General features: G+C 35.1%; 2 protein-coding genes across 3 annotated transcripts; both read left to right on the top strand.

Annotated features, from left to right (window-relative positions):
* The first annotated feature begins 232 nt into the window (after positions 1-232).
* Positions 233-2,016, top strand: LOC122299493 (NAD(P)H-quinone oxidoreductase subunit M, chloroplastic). Its single transcript, XM_043109834.1, has 2 exons — positions 233-794; positions 1,586-2,016. Exons 1-2 carry the CDS (start codon positions 351-353, stop codon positions 1,766-1,768), a joined length of 627 nt encoding a protein of 208 aa, XP_042965768.1. The 5' UTR covers positions 233-350; the 3' UTR covers positions 1,769-2,016.
* A 1,451-nt stretch (positions 2,017-3,467) lies between these two features.
* On the top strand, positions 3,468-18,446 carry LOC122299491 (UDP-sugar pyrophosphorylase-like). Of its 2 annotated transcripts, none has more exons than XM_043109830.1 (17): positions 3,468-3,752; positions 3,849-3,953; positions 4,597-4,713; positions 6,977-7,117; positions 9,624-9,768; positions 11,443-11,570; positions 11,912-11,983; positions 12,113-12,177; positions 12,706-12,766; positions 12,878-12,995; positions 14,065-14,189; positions 15,399-15,475; positions 16,036-16,141; positions 16,370-16,429; positions 16,618-16,698; positions 17,330-17,569; positions 18,045-18,446. In XM_043109830.1, exons 1-17 carry the CDS (start codon positions 3,633-3,635, stop codon positions 18,210-18,212), a joined length of 1,929 nt encoding a protein of 642 aa, XP_042965764.1. In that variant the 5' UTR covers positions 3,468-3,632; the 3' UTR covers positions 18,213-18,446. The 2 variants fall into 2 exon arrangements, with proteins under 2 accessions (XP_042965764.1, XP_042965766.1); XM_043109832.1 differs by having other exon boundaries at positions 3,470-3,752; positions 9,624-9,723.
* The last annotated feature ends 1,486 nt before the right edge of the window (positions 18,447-19,932 follow it).

The raw sequence follows: 19,932 nt of genomic DNA, 5'->3' as shown, positions 1-19,932 counted from the left end.
CTCATAGGCCTCAGATTCAAGGGATTGCTATAAGCAAAGTTAGCGTGCCAACAGTTGTCAAATTCACGTCTATCTGCGTTGTACAGAAATCAACGGTGGAGATTATCGAGACAAACAGCAGTCCATTTGATGGGAGACAATTTTCCTTGTTCCTTTGTAGCTTAACCACAAACTCACTCGTCCAATAAAAACAAGATATCTTATCCACAAAGTATATGGATCTAAACCTACTGGCGCAGTGAATTTCTCAAAATGTTGGTACTCGAAAGCAGCAACCAGGAAAACCACGAAGAAGAAAAAAAAAGTTACAGAAACTTGTACACCAGAACCTTTAATTACAACAGTCGATCATGGCAGCAATTTCTTCTTACATGGCCTGCACAAAGTTCTCTATGCTGGGTTTGGTTGGAGGGAAAAGAGAACTAAGAAAGAGGAAGGCATTTTCTGTTTCAGCTCAGCAGCAAGCTGAAGTAAAAGAATCACAAGAAGTGAAGGTAGAAGAACAAGAACAAGAGAAAGTGAAGATACCAGGAAAACAACCAAGACCAGTGGAACCACAAGTGAATGTAAAGAGCAAGAATATGAGTAGAGAATATGGAGGACAGTGGCTGAGCAGTGTCACCCGGCACGTTAGGATTTTTGCAGCATATATTGATCCTGAAACCTGGGAGTTTGATCAAACCCAGATGGACAAACTTACAATGCTTCTTGATCCCTCGGATGAGTTTGTGTGGACCCCTGAGACTTGCAGTAAGGTTTTTGCGTACTTCCAGGAGCTTGTGGATCACTATGAGGTAATAATTTTTCTCACACACATCTGAGCTGCCATGAGTTCCTTTGTTGTTATCATTCCTATTACCTTCTAGTTGGGAGTTGCTGCTACTGGTGATCATTACTTAGCCAGACTTGTATGCCCATGCCTGCATTCGAATTCTAATTTGGTAGCAGGGCAGTTTAAGACGTTTCATAGAGAATTCTTATAAGGATTGATGTGGCCTAATATTGTTGTTCAGAAAAATTCCTGCTGCTTTCTCAACTGTGGAATGCGGGCATAAAAATCTCAATTGTTTTCATGGGGATAGGAAAAATCAGAGACACTCTCTATGACAGACAACAAACATGCATCACCCACTCTCATCAACTTAAACTTTTGTAATAATTGGTGGTTTTGGGCTCACTTATTAAGGGGAGTTTAGCCCAAACGTGAGTAAGAATATTAGAATATAACAAAAACAATTAAACTAAACTCTTCTCATTAGTTTAAATTTTTCCGGTGAGTATTGGTTTAATACCCATTTGCACCAAGTTGCTATATACTGGCATGGCACCAGATTACTGATTACACATTTAAGCACTGCCACCACCTATCAAAGTTGGGACTGTTAAATGTCAAAAATGATGTAATCACATCTAAACATAGTCGACCTTTTCAAATTTGAGTCTTCAGATCCCAACATCTATGCCACTCTCTCGAGCCCACTGCTATCTTTATGGTATGAATTTAACTTTGGACAAGGGCTGTTCCACTTAATGTTTGTGTAAGCCTGTTTTGTCTTGTTGATTTGAACATTTCTTGTGTATTCAGGGTGCCCCTCTGACGGAATACACACTTCGTCTGATTGGTTCAGACATAGAGCATTACATAAGAAAGCTGCTCTATGACGGGGAAATCAAATACAACATGAACGCAAAGGTCCTCAACTTCAGCATGGGGAAGCCAAGGATTCTATTTAATGACAACGATGACCAACCTCAAGATGCACAATGATCGATTAGATTGCAGAAAAATGGCAAGGAAAACAACTTAAAGCCAGTTTCTTGTTGGGTCTGACAATGTATCAGAAAAACTTGCATTTCTCACAACATCTGTTTTCAAATATACAACAAAGCCAGGATAATGTCGATGTAAAAAGCAAAATTTCCTTCGAGGAAGAATTTTTATTTTGTATAAAATGTTATCCTGTTGTACTGTGTCTTTTTCTCGATATAAAAATAGTTAATGCAGTCAGTAAGTCATTATCTTGCAAAATAACATAATAAACGAATCTTCTGGGTTGCATTCTTTAATGAAAAAGGTCTGAGGGGACATTTCAAAGCTGGATAAAATCTGCCATATTTGACAGAACTCATCAAAAGCGATAGGAGGGGAAAGACACTAACCATATGCAACATCCAAAAAGACAGCCTTTGTGTCTGCAACAATCTTTTCCACAAAACTAGAAGAGCAATGATTCATATCGAGAATATGCAAAAAGGTGGCTATGCATATGCTCAATCCCTCCAACCTTGGTTGAACGGTCACTACTAAGGACTAAGGAGGCATTTTACATGGAGTAGGTCTTAAAGGAAATGGATTGATGGGATAACTAAGTCTGTTTAAACAGGAACAAAGAATTCCACCAACTGATTGCAGCTTCAGAATCACCACCCACCTAATGGTCTTTTGAAAGCACAGCATACTAAAAGTAAAAACTTGTTTACATTCAGAATAATATATATATATATATATTCTATTTAAATGATACATTTTACATATCGGATTGTTTACACGTGAGTATGGCAAAAGGGAGAAGCTATAAAGATGAGATCATGTTTTGGTTGGATAAAGTTCTCTTTTACTTCGAGGAGATTCTTCAAAATCATTATGAAATTATCATTTGTTTTTTTAACATACTAGATAAATATTTAAAAAAAAAGAAGATAATTTAAAAAAAAAAAAAAGATTAACGGTGTTAAATTAACAGAAAATGCTTTTTTCAACGTTAGAGAACCTTTTAGTTTAGAAGAATTTCTTTCAACTCAGCTGGAAAGATCTTTTGTTCGTCTTGGTGCATGAATATAAAGAATCTTGAAGACGTTTAAAGTTTGTTAATATCTTTAAACTTTTCTGATAGTTTTATTTTCAAACATCACTAAAATATAATAAATTTTTTATATTTCAAATTTTCATATAGTTATCACTTCATCATTATTTAAATACAAAAATTAATATAATTTTACAAACTCAAAAATAAAAAGTAATTTTTAAAAATTATATTCAAACAACTTTTTAATATCGTATCAACTCTCACAAACTTTAATATACTATTTATTTTAAAAAATATATTTTTATACAAAATTTTTTCTATTTTTCTAAAACATAATTTCAAAAAAGTTTTTAAAATTTGAGTAATGTTAATTATTATCTTAATTCTTATAATTCTCTTATCATTTCATAACGTGATATTAAATGATTAGAGATTATTTATTATATTTTACTTATGAATCTATTATCTAATACCATATCATATAATTATGAGAAGATGATAAAAAAAATAGACAGATGGATAAGTTTTTACTTATCAAAATTTAACATATACTTCATGAAAATTTTTACCAAATAAAGAACTAAAAAAAAAAAAAAGTGGTCTCCTATCCTAGTAATAGTATTTCTGTTTCGTTAACTAGTTTAGGTGTCTTGTCTCAGATCCACATCGCACGCAACGCCTTTCATCTTTCTCTTCTAATGTTTACGTAGAAACAGAGTCCTACTACTACTACTACAACTCCCATATATTCATTTGAAACATCTTTCATCCTCTCTCTCTCTCTCTCTCTTTCTCTCTCTGCTTTTGGATCCGAACCGAGCAGCTATGTCTTCCACTGCCATTGAATCCACCGCCGACACCCTCTCCAGGCTCGGCATCAACGCGGATTTCGCCTCCTCTGCTCCTAATTTGCACAAGAACCTCCAACTCCTCTCCTCTGGACAGGTCCGTATGCCACATGGTTATCTGAATGTTTTGGAGTGTATTTTTCGTTATATTTTTGGTTGGTTTTGATTTGGTAATGGTGGTGGTGTGAGGCAGATTGAGCTGGCGAAGGTGCTGTTGGAGATGGGGCAGAGTCATTTGTTTGAGCATTGGGCTGACCCCGGTGTCGATGACGAGGAAAAGAAAGGTTTTTTCGATCAGGTACCTGTGTCTTTTATTGCTTATGTCTTAGCATTTTGGATTCAATGGAGATTTCGGTTCTTTCCTGTAGGATTTGTTCAAAAACTATGAATTTTTTCCTTCTCTATCTGGTTAATAGTATGTGAATTCTTTTGGAATTGATACTGACATTTTCGAGCGGAATTGGAGGAGTCCTGGTTTGAAATATCTTGTTCTATTTCTTTATATCCTAATTCAAGTACATTTTAAAAGTATAGTCCACGAATCTGCGTAAAAGTGTGTTTAATAAGAGGAATACTGTTGAGTTTTAGTTTCAAATGAATCTGGTTTTGAAGACTTAGAATTGGGTGAATTTTAACTATAGCATGAATAAAAGGAATATGTTGCGTTGGAGAGTAACCGAGAGTAAGAACTTGGAACATTTAGGTAGAATGGAAGACTGAGAAGATGCGTTGGCAATTTGATCTATAAACAGCAACGCCTGGTTCGTGAGTGAAGTGCGAACCTTCTTTTTCGTCCTTCAAAAGAGGTTCTAATTTAATCCATTCTTTTCTCCGCTAAGCTCTCTTATTGCTTTCTGGACTGATCTTTAACAATGGCCCTGATCAATTTTAAACTCAATACGTGGCTTTCCATTCTTCTTCTAATTTCAATTTTATTACAGGTGGATCGGCTTAATTCAAGCTATCCTGGGGGATTGGCATCCTATGTTAAATCTGCCAGACAGCTCTTAGCAGATTCACAAGCAGGAAAGAACCCTTTTGATGGCTTCACACCTTCAGTAAGTCAATATATGTTTTATACTCGATTATGACATAGGATTATCTTACATTTCATGAGGTCTTCAACATAAAAAGGCACAAATTACTGGCATTTATTCTCGTAAACTAGTTTCTACATGACATAAATGCATCTTACTAATAGAAATATCATTTTTGACGTCTCAATAAACTGGAATTCTATTACTTCAAACTCCACTTCAAATATTGGTTGCTTGCTTGAATTGCCACGCCTTGCACTCAGTCTTATGTTTTGAGGCATTATTTTTACTTTTTGTGTCTGTCTATAAACCCTGTCCACCTGTGGCACTTGTGGTTTGAACTCACTTCTCAGACTTGAGGTCATTTGGGAATCCCGATGAGTGACAAGATTGCATTCAATTAGCTTGTGAGTATAACCATCATTAATTGATTTTTTTTAATAATTAAGATGTAATAAAAACGGATCTAGAAAATCTCGGAAGCTAGAAATAGAAACAGTGACACTGTTGTGGACCACTATCAAATGATACAGGGTGTTTTGAAAGAGCTTCTTTAGGTCCATCACCGACTTCTCATAGTCTTCATACCCACATGCATTTCTCTCCCCACAAACAGACCACATTAAACAAGACGATCATTTTCCACAATAATGTGCACTGACTACTGAACTGTTCCTTCCAACATGCTAGGGTATCTACCACTCGGGTAGACATTACCAAATCTATCCCAAATAGCCCAAAGATTGTCTTATATATAGTACTAGCTTCCCTGCAATGAGATAAAAGTTGATCTATTGTTTCCCCCATCCATTTACAAATACACCGCCAATCATCAATTACTACAACTTGACGCTTGCTCACATCATTCAAGGTAAGAATCGTCCCTAACACAATTGCTTCAAAACATTTTGCTCTCAGGGGTGCCTTATTTTGCCAAATAATCATCCTAGGAAAATAAGAGCAATCAGGAAATGACATATTGTAGAAAGCCTTTACTTCAAACACTCCTTTCTTTGTGGGACCCAAAGAATGGGATCTTTTGGTTACTCCTAGATCATGGCACATTTCTTAGAGCACTTGTGTCTTTACCAAACAATTTGACATACTGGTCAGCTTTTCTTAGTTAAATAGCTTTTGGATTTCCCTGACAGCCCCTTGGAATATATGGGAACTTAATCTTGGCCATGCCTGTACACTGTCACTTCTCTCTCTCATCATTTGCTTGGTTTGATAATTGCACCCTCCCTTGTAGTGCCAGTCGGCTTTGAGTTTTCATTGTGAAACTTTAGCATTTTGCAATCTGCCCACTAAACTACTAAACGGATGCAATGTGCACCCTTAGATAATGTATAACCATTAGGATGGATAAAAACGTAGGTTATGTGACACAACTACTCATAGCTTACTGGAGGTGCTCATTGCAGCATTTCAATTAGTTTGTTAGGTATGAGCACCCAAAGAGAAAAGCTGCAACCGAACCCCCAATGTTTCAGTTGTTTGGGGAGCACATTTCTACTTTTTATAGTTGAAGTTCACCTTGGAATAAGAGTGGTAGTTCAGGGTGCAAAGTGTAATTACCCCTGAAAACTATTTTTTGATGTTTGTCAAAATCAAGAGTCAGTTATGCGGCCCTGTTTGGTTTCACAGATGATCTCCCCATCTCATCCCATCCCATTTGATCTCAACATCTAAACACCATCCAATCAATTTCAAATTTTTAAATTTTCAACTTTTTTATCTAATCATTAAAACTTTCCCAAACTTCCAAACAAAATATAAAAAATAATTCTAATTTTTTTAAATCCAAAATATATATATATATATATTAAAAAATTATATTCTAACAATATTTTAACTTTATAATAATTTTTTCAACTTTTTCTCTCTCATTTTTCAAAACTCCATAAAATATCTTAACTCAAACCATTTCACTACCATTCACAAACTATCTCACTACTATTCATAAATTTCTCATCTCATCTTATTTGTGTAACCAAACAAGGCTACAAGTTATTATTTATGAGTTAACTTAGTCAACAATGAAGAATGTAATTACTTTGAGTACATAAAGTAATCCCGTTCATATCAACAATGAAGAATGTAATTACTTTGAGTACATAAAGTAACCCCGTTCATATGTATGGCTTCTGTTTGATGGGACAATACCCTGCATCCTCAATCTTGACCACTTCATCCATTCATGCTCGATGTGCTAAGCCTGTCAGTCTCTCTTTTTCAACAGAACAATAAATCTTGAATAATGCATGAGAAAATAATTTTTCAGGTTCCGAAAGGTGAGGTTTTGACTTTTGGTGATGAAGACTTTATCAATTTTGAGGAGGCAGGGATCAGAGAAGCCCAGAAGGCTGCATTCGTCCTTGTTGCAGGAGGGCTTGGGGAACGTTTGGGATACAATGGAATAAAGGTAACTATTCCTTCATTATATATGCATTTAGTTTTTTTGGTGGATCATAAGGTTCTAATATTTCATCAATCTAGACAACCAACGTATTCTATAAAATTTTTCCTTGACCATCAATTGCCTTTCTTTGAGCTTGAATTGTCTTCTTTTTAACATATTTTGTTTGTAATGTATTCAATCATTATCTCTCACTTATAATCCATTGATCTGTATTTTATTATGTCTTATTATGTTTCCAAATTTTCTTTCGTTCTAGTCCCAATTTCCAGCAATTTAAAATTCTTATAAATGTGTTTTTTTCTCATTGGTATGCATGTTTCTTGACACAATACTCCCTTGAAATCAGTCAAGGCTGGCATATTGTGATCTTTATTTATATTCAAATTTTGTTGCTCGTATGTCTATTTGTGTAATCTATCCCATTGCTGGATTAGTAGACACATGCAACCTTAAAAAGAAATTTGGATCTCATAGTTAATATGACAAACATTTATTGTGATCAATATTTTTTTGATAATTAATAAGAGATTTATTCCCAAGAATAGGCATAGCCCAAGTACATAGGAGCTATACAAGAGGAAATACCTACATAAACTAACTAAAGATTACAGAAAAGACTAAATTTAATCCAAAAATTCTTCACCATTCATTACAATAGCCTTACCCACAAACATAAAGTATTAAAGAAAAATTTCCTAATTTCTCACATCGAATGTTTTCTATCTTCAAAGCACCTCCCGTTCCTCTCCAGGCATAAACACCACATCAAGCACAAAGGAATCATTTTCCAAATGGTGGCAATACGTTGTCTCCCCTCTGCACCTCTCCAACAAGCAAGTAGATCCACCACCTGCTTAGGAATCACTCAAACTATATCCATTCTACCAAAAATATCGTTCCACAAAATCTTAGCCACCTCACGAGGAAGAAATAGGTGGTTTACTGATTCACCATTTTTCTTGCACATGGAACACCAATCTACGATGCAAAGTCCACGCTTACATAAATTTTCTGTGGTCAAAATTTTATCAAGAGACACTAGCCAACAGAAGAAAGCCACCTTGCTAGGCACCTTAACTTTCCAAATGCTTTTCCAAGGATAGTCATCAACACCTTGACAGGTGAGCACCTTGTAATAGGAATGAACCGAAAACCCGAAATTTTCTGCATGAATCCACGGCAAGCTATCCTCCCTACCTTGAACAATCTTCAACTCATATAATCTACCAAAAATCAAAGATTACATTCACTTCCTAGTCATGCACATTTCCAGCATTCCATTGAGGACTATTATTCAAAAAAGGAAAGGAATCAGCCACTGCTGCATCTTGGTGCCTTGCGATCCTAAAGAGTGAAGGGAAGACATTCTTGAGTGCTGAATTGCCAAACCAAATGTCCTGCCAAAAATGTATCCTCGATCCATCCCCCACCTTAAATTTGACATGATTAATAAACTCCCCCCAACCCATTCGAATGGACTTCCACAATCCCATACCATATGCTCCTCTTACTTCATTAGAACACCAACTCCCCCACATTCTCCCGTATTTAACATCTATCACATTTTTCCATAATGCATCCCTCTCTATATGATATCTCCATAACCATTTTCCAAGAAGAGCTTTGTTATAGAGCCTCAAGTTTCGTACTCCCAAACCTCCACTAGAAACTGGTTGACATACCTTATCCCAACTCACCAAGTAAAACTTCCTTTCCTCACCTTTAAACAACAAACCACCCCCCCCCCCCCCCCCCCCCCCCCCCCCCCCCCCCCCCCCCCCCCCCCCCCCAAAAAAAAAAAAAAAAAACACCACAACACACTCACACACACACAAAACAAGAAATGCCTAAAAATCTTCTCAATTTTAATTGCTACCCCAGCCGGCAAAGGGAAGAGAGAAAGGAAATATGTAGGAAGATTAGACAACGTGCTCTTTATCAAAGTGATTCTACCCCCTTTAGATCTACCCCCTTTAGACAAATATAACTTTTTTCAACTAGATAACCTCCTCTCAATCTTCTCTATCACCCCATCCCATATCATAACAGATTTGTGAGGAGCACCCAAGGGAAGACCAAGATACCTCAATGGAAACAAAGATATCTTACACCCCAAAATATTAGCCAAATTTGAAATATTCGAAATGAAGCCCACCGGAACAATTTCAGACTTGGCTAAATTAATTTTAAGGTCTGAAACAGCTTCAAAACATAACGAAAGAGCTCTCAAAGACTGAAGATGTTGTTGATTGGCCTCACTAAAAACTAAAGTGTCGTCGGCAAAAAGGAGATGTTAGACTTTTAAGCTACTCCATGACTCATTGCCCACCCCAAAACCCGAAAAGAAGCTTCCTTCCACCACCGCTTCAATCATTCTACTCATGGCATCCATGACAAGAACAAAAAGGAAAGAAGACAGTGTCCATGTGAACTATTAGCAGATAGCCGGATATTTATTGTGATCAATATTGGTGCCAACATCTTCGCCCACTGTCTTTCCAACTTGCAGGTGGCTCTTTCAGCAGAAACGGCCTCAGGGACATGTTTCTTACAGAATTACATTGAGTCTATTCTGGCTCTTCAAGAAGCTAGCTGTAGACTCGTACAAGGTCTGTCACCTCCCAATGGAAATTGTGATGCAATATCGGGAGAATGTGCTTAGAATGTTATCTTGGTTATTTATTTTCAGTTTTTCATGATTTTCTAAGGACTATTTGCTATTGATTCTATTTATACTTCACAGCAAAAAATATCAGCAGAAAATTTAGGTTTTGAGAGGACAAATTAACTCTGAAACTTTTGTTGGTGTGGCATAAAACCATACCACACAAAAATTTAAGGTGGCTACTGGGAGGAAAACCATACCACTACCATCTCCTGGGATGCCTTCTAATGATCTGTAATATTTTCCTTTCTCTCCAGAGTTTCTCTTTCAGAGAATTCTGTTGAATGCATGGACTTAATAGCAGCACAATGTATGATCAAGTTGGTTAAAACTTTGAGAAGTTGCTTCATATGGCAGACTCAAATGAACAATAAAATAGCAGTTGAAAACTTGAGGCTGCTTTTTGCTCCACAAAATGGTTTGGAGTAACCCAGATTTTTTATTAAAATATTCCACCTTCTGAATATTGCCCAGATTTAGAGCATCCAAAGAAGCTATTTCTAGATTAGGATTGGAAAGTCATTTATTTCAAGAAAAGTGCTAATCCCTATATGATCCAAAAGTTCCAATGGAAAAAAGATTGAATGAAAGTATTTTTACTTCAGATTCCAATCTTTCTTCCGCTGTTTGGTTCATCTCTTTTATTTGCTGCCAAAAGATTTGTGACATCTCCACATAAAAAGGTACCAATTGAATGATGCGTTTTTAAGGAATGATACTGCAAGAATTGCTAGTCAGTTGATTGAAAGCCAGTTCATTTAAATTAAGTAGAAAACATTTGTAAATGTGAACAAATATGATCCCCACTCCTCTAGTTTTTCTGCCAAATTGCTCATTTTTGTCACTTGATACTGTCAAACATCCTATACCTCAAGAAACAAACTGAAGTTCCATTTTATTCTCTTCCATATACCACAAAAACAAGGCTTATTATCTGAGTTATGACCAGCGTGGGAGGATCCATATTTCCCCACCATTAGCTTCTTCAGCTTCCCCCGATTTCCTTAGCATCTCCTTATTATGAATTTTGTCAAGACAAACGCCATTGTCCCACCTTTTTCCTTGCTGATACCTAACGTCCTCTTATTTGCAAAGCTCGCAAATGAAAAAATTATATCAGATACTGTACTCAACTCTTATATGCTGTAAGCTTAGTCCCAAAAATTTATGGTGGGTTGCAGGATTTCTTTATCTACTACTTGGGGTGGCTACATCAATCCTTCACCAACAAATTTCAGTCAGCTGGATATATCTTTGTCTGCAACTCTGGCATTTTAAGCTCATACTTTTTTTGAATCAGAGCTTTCTCCATTATATCTATCCTAGTCTTATAGTTGACTCTCTTGCCCCTTTCACTTGAATTAATTCAGTTTTTCTCAGTACATTGATTGATCTCCTTTGCACGTGGCAAACCACCTTAAGTGACTCATTCTCACCTTTTCTTTAATAGGTTCTATCTCCAACTCTGAATAGAGATCTTTATTTCTTATTTTCTCTTTCATGGCATTCCCACTCACCTATATTAATGTCTCATGTGATTGGTTATTGGGTTGGGTCTCACTTAGCCAATGAAGACTAGTAAATGAGGGCGATTATTGTATTAAACTACTTTATTTATTTTCATTTTTGTTTCAACTGAAAATATTGCCTTCTATTTTTGTAGGTGGTTGTCAAACACGTATTCCTTTCGTTATAATGACATCAGATGACACACATGCACGCACCATAGAGCTTTTAGAATCAAATTCATATTTTGGAATGGAACCTGCACAAGTAAAACTTCTAAAACAGGTATTTGACTCATTTTGATGTCTTGTGGGAGAAAGTTCATTATGGTATTAGAATGGCTTCATAACCCCTGGGTGTTGGATCAAGTGGTAAGGGCCTTGGTGTTGGTGATATGCTCCCTCCAGGTCTAAGGTTCCAACCCTTGGTTGTAAACAGTTTTTTAAGGGTCATCGGACTAAGGAAATTTTCCCTTGAATTACCTGAGGTGCACTTGTGGGAAACTCTTTGCAGAGGGCTTGTGCATCATTGGGATTAGTTAGGAATTTGATTCCCTGAAACCCAATGCCAATAAAACAAAGTTTTAGAATGGCTTCGTTGAGCACTAATTTCACCATTTAATACAGGAAAAGGTCGCATGCTTGGATGATAATGATGCTAGGCTTGCAGTTGAACCCCGTAACAAATACAGAATTCAGGTAGCCATTTCATTTAATATAACTTGATAAATTTGTTTAGCCTCAAATTAAAATATCTTGATGTCTCCGTAATCTCTCTAACATTGGAACTTCAATGTAATCTCTCTAACTCTTCTCTGTTTGTGTTAGACAAAACCTCATGGCCATGGTGATGTGCATGCACTTCTCTTTTCCAGCGGCCTTCTGAAAATATGGTAATTATTAATAGTTCACCTAATGTCAGGAATTTCTTTTGCATGGTTATGGATTCATATCATGTTTCACTTTATAATTCTACTTCTGCCTTGGTCTGCTTGGTTGAATACAAATATAAGATCTATGCATGTGCTTTCACACGCATCTCATCCTGGCTGATGCACTTAAAAAAGCCTTCGGAATTCTAACCAATAGAAAGCAACTGCATAATAGTGAAACTATAGCTAGTCACTGTTATATATGTGAAAAATCAATATATCAATTTGAGCCTCAAAATATCTGTTTATTCAAATTAGAATTTTGCTCCTATTTCAAGTAACATTAATAGGTTGTTAATATTTTTTTCAACATTGACAGTAACTTTCTTCCTAAAATTTTCTCTTTTTTTGAAGTTTAACAGCCTAAATTAGCTTTTGAAATTCATAGTACTGGATAAAATCTTAATGTCCCATGATATGCTTCTATATCAAGTTTGGCTTGGCAAAATGCACTTCCATGATTTTAATATTGCTTCATGCCTATTTCAGGCATGATGCTGGTTTGAGATGGGTTCTGTTTTTCCAAGATACAAATGGGCTTCTGTTCAAGGTTTGTTGCTTCAATGTTTCATTGTTTTGTCTAGACAATTCTTATTATTTTTCAGGTCGTGATTGATTTCAAAATCAATGTGCTCAACATTGTTTACTTGTTTGAATGTAGGCAATTCCAGCATCTTTGGGTGTAAGTTCTACCAGACAATACCATGTTAACTCTCTTGCTGTGCCACGCAGAGCAAAAGAAGCCATTGGAGGAATTACAAAACTTACTCATGCTGATGGTATTTTGCTATTGTTTTGAACATTTACTTTGATTGTTTGTGGTTCATAATTATAGACTTGCATCATGTTGTCTTCACCTGTAAGTTTTTTGAATGAAACTTTTGTGTGAGGCGCGTACTATTATGTTTATTCTGTTGACAGATGAACACTAATTTAGAATTTTCCCAATGCTACTTAAAATAAAGTGCTATTGAGTTGTAATCACTATGCATGCGGCTTCTTCATGCTTGTCAATTGAAAATCACATCAACAATTTATTTCTCACCAAGATCAAGTCCATGGAAATTTTGTTTCCATGGTCTGATGATGTTTACCTGATCTTCATAATATTGCTTGTGGATGCTGGTCTCTTGCTGACAAGAACTTTGTTTTCCATTTATAAGTAACAAAAGTAATGCCATTGAGCCATTAATCACAAGAAAGAAAATTCAAATTTTACATCTTAAATGTGTGTTTGTGTAAACATTACTATTAGGATAAATTTCTCTGTCATGGCACTTCGTATATTATCGTTTTAAGGATGTGCAGATTTGCAAATCAGGATAGGGAAAAGACTATGTTTTCTTAGTTCAAAAGGAAAAATGAGGGGAGAGAGAGAGAGAGAGAGAGAGAGAGATGCTTAGAGAGAGAGAGAGAGAGAGAGAGAGAGAGAGATGCTTAGAGAGAGAGAGAGAGAGAGAGAGAGAGATGCTTAAAGTCCATGAAACTTCACTTGTTCAGCCCCCTCCCTCCACTGCATGGGTTATATCTGATTTAAGATTCTTAAAATTATTGATTTATATCTGTGTAAAACATGTTATTTTACATGTAAAATTTATTGTGTTTTTTCCTGTAGAATATCGTTCAAATATGGTCAGAGAGAGAGAGATGCTTAAAGTCCATGAAACTTCACTTGTTCAGCCCCCTCCCTCCACTGCATGGGTTATATCTGATTTAAGATTCTTAAAATTATTGATTTATATCTGTGTAAAACATGTTATTTTACATGTAAAATTTATTGTGTTTTTTCCTGTAGAATATCGTTCAAATATGGTCTTAATCATTCATTTACAATTTAAATTGCTTCAGGTAGGACTATGGTGATCAATGTGGAATACAATCAGCTTGATCCTCTGCTTAGAGCAACTGGACAAGTTGATGGAGATGTTAATGACAAGACTGGCTTTTCTCCTTTCCCAGGAAATATAAACCAAGTAAGCTTCTGTAACAACCTCATCATCTCCACCATCAAATAAGATGTCTATCCCCTTTAATAGTCCTCTCACGTTTCTGGTTTTATTTTAAAGGATTGTCATCCGTAAATTTAAACTGAGCACTGCTAGGTATATTGTAAAATTCACTTGATCTTTTCAGCTGCTGATGAAAATATCAATTAATTTTCTAATTTCTCCTACCACATTCATCAGGCAGGGGAAGGGTGTGGGATATATCCTCTAAAGTACCTCCATAGAAAATGGCTACCCTTGTCATATTCATAAATTTGGTTACACGAGCACCATAATTCAGGACTAGCATTGAATATGGGACAAATGAGTAGTCTCTTGTTAATCCCTTTTTTCCATCTCTCTCCCCTTTCTCAGTGTGGATGTTTAAAGGTTTTAGGGTTGTACTACCACTGACACTGGATTTTATGTCAGCTGATGTGTGCTTGATTATGAGTATTTGTACTTATTAGGCTTCTCCATGTACTAGCTTAAGCTTTTCGGTTGTTTACTTTTACAAGGTATCAAAGCTTGGTTTTTTGTTTAATCTTGGAATTGACATGTCAGACCTATTTGTCTATGTCCTAATCAAGTAATTGAGCCATTTGTCTTTGTTTTAGTTGGTTCATTGAGCCCCTTTTTTGAGGTTTTGCTTTCCTCCTGCCCTTTTTCTACTGAAAAATAAATTGTCGATGATCAGTCACAACAGCAAAAATTTGCAGTTAGATCTTGCAAAACCAAGTTTTAAATTTTGTCAAGCATTCTACTTATGGCCGGATCCAATCTTCTTGTACCTAAAGAAAGGGGATAGCTTTCCAAATTTTTTTTGGGTATATTATCCCCTATTTGGTTTTTCACATGTGCAGTTTGTTGGCTTGTTTCTTACTTATCAAAAAAAAAAAAAAAAAAAAAAGAAGTTTGTTGGCTTGTTTCTGGATGTGGGAGAGATTGAAAGGAATCTGTATCAGTTGGATTTATGTCTTTGTCCTGATTTATTGATGAACTACCAATCGTAACAATATCTTTCTTTCTTTTCTAATGGATATTTCATGATAAACTTTCGGGACCATCAAATTTTTGTAACGTTATTATTTTAATTCTTGATTTTGTTTTCTTTTGATTGAGGTTTTGACATGTTGCTCATTCTATTTGATGGAACATTTATATGCTTAAGCTTGATTAGTATGTTATTTTCCCCAGTTAATTTTGGAACTTGGTCCGTACATTGAGGAGCTCACTAAAACAGGAGGTGCTATAAAGGAGTTTGTTAACCCAAAGTAAACATTCTTTATTTACTTTTAAATTTTGGTAGCATTTCCAAATTACCTGCTTGGTTATGCTACTATTTGCTTAATTCCTTACAGTAATAGAGTTTTTTCACACAAAAAAAGTAGTAGTTTTTTTTTTTTTTTTCCCTTTGAATTTTTGCTTTAGTTGTGAATTTTTTCCTCCCGATACATTATAGCTTGCCAATAGAAAAATGAGGGCTTTCGATTTTTTATTACATTGGTAGAGTGACAATAATTCATCTAATTGACGTACATAGAATAGTCACATCTTACATTAATCTACGCTATAAAATTTTGATTTGTTGGTTATGATCTTCTAGCAATTGAGAAATGTCATTGTTTCTTGAATCATTTTGTTCATTAAATGCTGGGAATCTGACCATTATAGCTTAGTCAGACATAAATAGAAATTAGTGTTGGAAAAACTGTTAAACAATCCACAGCGCACTTCCAATCTATGTGATCAGCCATATATTTGATGTTGCAAATTTGAGATAGCTCTGCATTTTGCCTTACCATGTCATCCATTCTATCCAATCTTATTCCAGATACAAAGATGCTAGCAAGACTTCGTTTAAATCCTCAACACGACTAGAGTGTATGATGCAAGACTATCCAAAAACTTTGCCTCCCTCAGCAAGGGTCGGATTTACGGTAATATGTGCTTTCCCGATTGAGGAAATGGATTTTTAGCATGTATAAAGCCTCTCAGAATCTGATTTTCTATTCCTTAAGCATGGGTCTTAGATGTCTAGAGGGACTTGGTATTTGTAATGCTACTATAAAATAGCTCTTTATTTATTTATTGTTGCAACATATTCTATCAAGGTATTTGTATCATTGTTGCCCTGGTCAACTAAATACCTGTACTATGGTGAATAGGTGATGGATGCATGGCTTGCTTATGCACCTGTGAAGAACAACCCTGAGGATGCTTCTAAGGTAAGAATATCATCACAACCCTTTTGGTTGTTCCTTGGAGTTACATGAATTCTGTTCTGGGGGGTTCTCAAGAAATCATGAAGTTTTCTTTTTTTAATTTTTAATTTTTTTTTTATCAGAGGCAGACAAGTTAGTCGTTTGATGTGGTTTCATTTAATTTGTAATTATTTGCTTGAATTTAATTGAAGGTACCAAAAGGAAATCCAAATCATAGTGCAACTTCTGGAGAAATGGCCATCTATCGTGCAAACAGCCTTATTCTTAGAAAGGTAATTAATATTTTAATTTTAGAGAATTTTTTTAGCATTATGAGTTGTGATGGTGACTGAGATTGATACATTAGACTGGAAGGGTTGAAAGAGTCTGTGCACTTCAGAAGCGACCTCTTCCCCATGAATTCCACATCAATACCAGGAGTTGTCAGGGTCATGCCAATTGGCATACACGTTCATTGTATACCAGATATGGCCAGATTTTCATCCAACCTTTACACTCCTGTGAGCTCATTAATATATGCCACCTTCTTTAGTGACACGTTTGGTGCTCCCTAATATAACCAATGACTAAGGCCAAAAGTTAATAATTATTCACTAGGTAATAGGACATCCAATTTGTACTCGGAACAACGAAATAATAAGAAAACTTCACCAGTTGGACCAGTGACCTGGATGATTCAGTGGGTTTCATTTTGGTATCCTGAAACCTGTTCATTGCCTTGAGTTTATTTACTTTGCTATAGGAGCATTCTGATGGAGAATGATGTAGAATTAAATTTCAGATTAAATATGGTAACAGTTCAAAGATCACACAGGATAGAAATAGGTAAAAGTTGTAGGAAATGATGACTATCCTTAGCCTTACCGGTGATATTCTCTATGATTCCCTTTGTCTTTCTGCTAGGCTGGTGTCCAAGTTGCCAATCCAGTACGCCAGGTGTTTAATGGGCAAGAGGTAGAAGTCTGGCCTATAATCACATGGCAGCCCAAATGGGGCCCAACTTTTGCAGAAATCAAAAGGAAGGTTTGTGGAAATTGCATTATTTCCCAGAGTTCTAGTATGGTTATCAAGGGCCGCAATGTCTTTCTTGAGGATCTGTCTTTGGATGGAGCTCTTCTCATCGATGCTGTTGAAGATGCAGAGGTAAGCCAAGAGAAGCTGATAGCAAACATTGATTTGAAAAATGCAAATAGACACAGCTTGCCGATGTGACAAAATTTAATGTGTTCTTTGTTTTCCTTTTCATCAACAATTTCAAAATAGATGCTATTTTCTTTACCTTGTCAACATAAATGATTTTCCTTTAATGTAGAAAATATCACCTGGTTAGTTCTAAATTTCGGAATTCCATATATATTTAAGATTTACTTTCTCTGACCCATATTTGTTCTTAGATATACTTGTTTATTTTGTCAAAACTTAAGACACTATTTGCATATCCTCTCATAACCATTTACTTTCTATTTATCTCATGTTTTCTGAAAATGGAGTCTTTTTCTTGTTATTTAAATGAACTTTTATTTTGTTGGCAATGTCAATCTTTTTGCGTGTTTGGAAATGAATACCAGTTTAGCCTGGCATTATGTATGTTTTGAATGACAAAAGCTTTTTTAAACAGGTAAAAGTACGAGGTTCAGTGCAGAACAAAGGCTGGATGCTCGAAAATATTGATTATAAAGATGCTTCGGTGCCTGAGCAACTAAGAATCAGGGGTTTCAGAATAAACAAAGTAGAGCAGCTTGAGAAGAATTACTCAGAACCTGGCAAGTTCAGCTTGGAGCCTTGAGAGTGAGCTTATCCAGAGACTTTTATCATATCACTTCTGAAGCCAGAAATAAAACTTTGTTTTGTTTTATGAATTATGATTCTTATGTATCTCGTCCAGTTGATCTAGTTCTAACAAAGATTAGGTCCAAGCCAAACCCTTTCAGAGCAAATTAAGGAATGATATTGAATCTGTTGCATAGATTTTGTTACCCCTGGTATATCAATAAAAGTCCTTTGCCTAGTTTTATGAACACTTATATATATATATATATATATATTGTGAGAGCAAGATGCTATGTGAAAGTCTCTCACCTCATGTAAATTGGCATTTGTGCAGAAAGTTTACGTTTCATTTGTAGGAGTGATTGACTTCGTTTCTTCGTTAGAACTTTTTTATTTATCTGTTGGGATCCTTTTTTTTTTTTTGGTCCTTCACCTTAGCAATAAGGGTTAGAGGGGTGACCAAAGATGGTTTCCTTACCATGACGTGACTATAGTAACACCCAACCCACTGCAGAGCCAGATGGGAGGTGGACAGCGAGAACCATAGGCGCTTTCTAAAAGTCAGACTTGGTCATAGCTTGATCCCAACCCCATGAGGGCATGAATGGTCTATAAGTTAATGGATTGCCAATAATCCTGATTCCTGAATGCTTCCTGTTGCGGGATTCGACCCCAGAAACTAGTGTCCACCTTTAGACTCATGGACTACTAAGCCACCACCCTCAGTGGTAATTATCTGTTGGGATCTAATAAAGATTTGGTGTGTGCATGTGTTAAAAAACTAAAATATGGTGTAAAAATCATTAAAAAAAAAAAAGAGAAAGAAAAGTGTTTTAAACATACAGATAAAAAAAAACCTTGAAAATAAAAATAAATAACTTAAAAAAGAAATTAAAAAACAAAAAAGTAAGAGAGGAAACAAAAAATTTAAAACATTAAAAGTTAAAAAGTATCAAACTTGAAAAACATAATCTACCAAAAGCTCATAATTTTATTAAATTAAAAAGAGATGCTACATATAGAGATCCTATAAAAGTAAATCTTCAAACTAATATGATTTCATATAATATGTTAAATTTATTTTTTAATAAAAGTAATTTTACAATTTAAGAGCACTCTCAATGACTTTTGTATTATACAAAAATGTAAATTATTCGAAGAATTGCCATAAAAAAGAGTTCCATTCAATTATGTAAAATGAAATGTAAAATACATTTAGCTACATTAACCCGCTATTATGGTTCATCTTGTAAACTTTTTATTATTATTTATATTTCGTTTACTTCTTCATTTTCTTTTACTTTGATTTTTACCATGTAAGCAAATTCTTTTTATATATTGTTCATCATTTAAAACACATATATTCCATTTTCTTCTAAAAAATATCTTTGAAATATTTTTAAACCAATTTTTTCATATTTTGATTTTATTTTTAATTTTTATTTGACTTATATATTTTATGTATAGGACTGAATTATTTTACATTGCATGTATAAACAAATTGCAAATATAAAAAAATATATGGATATTTTAAATTTATTGGTAGAAAGGAAATATATAAAAAGAATAAAAAAAATTATTTAAATGATATAAAGAAAAAATAGATAAGCTGATGAATGACATATTATAAAATTCAATATGTAAAATATAAAAAGGAGGGTGATGTATTTTAAATGATAGGATGAAGAATCTATTGAGAGTGCTATTAATATTATACCAAGTCACGTTAATTTATT

Source organism: Carya illinoinensis, chromosome 16 (genome assembly GCF_018687715.1).
Source record: "Carya illinoinensis cultivar Pawnee chromosome 16, C.illinoinensisPawnee_v1, whole genome shotgun sequence".
Lineage (NCBI taxonomy): Eukaryota > Viridiplantae > Streptophyta > Magnoliopsida > Fagales > Juglandaceae > Carya > Carya illinoinensis.
This window is presented reverse-complemented; position numbering and strand designations above follow the sequence as displayed.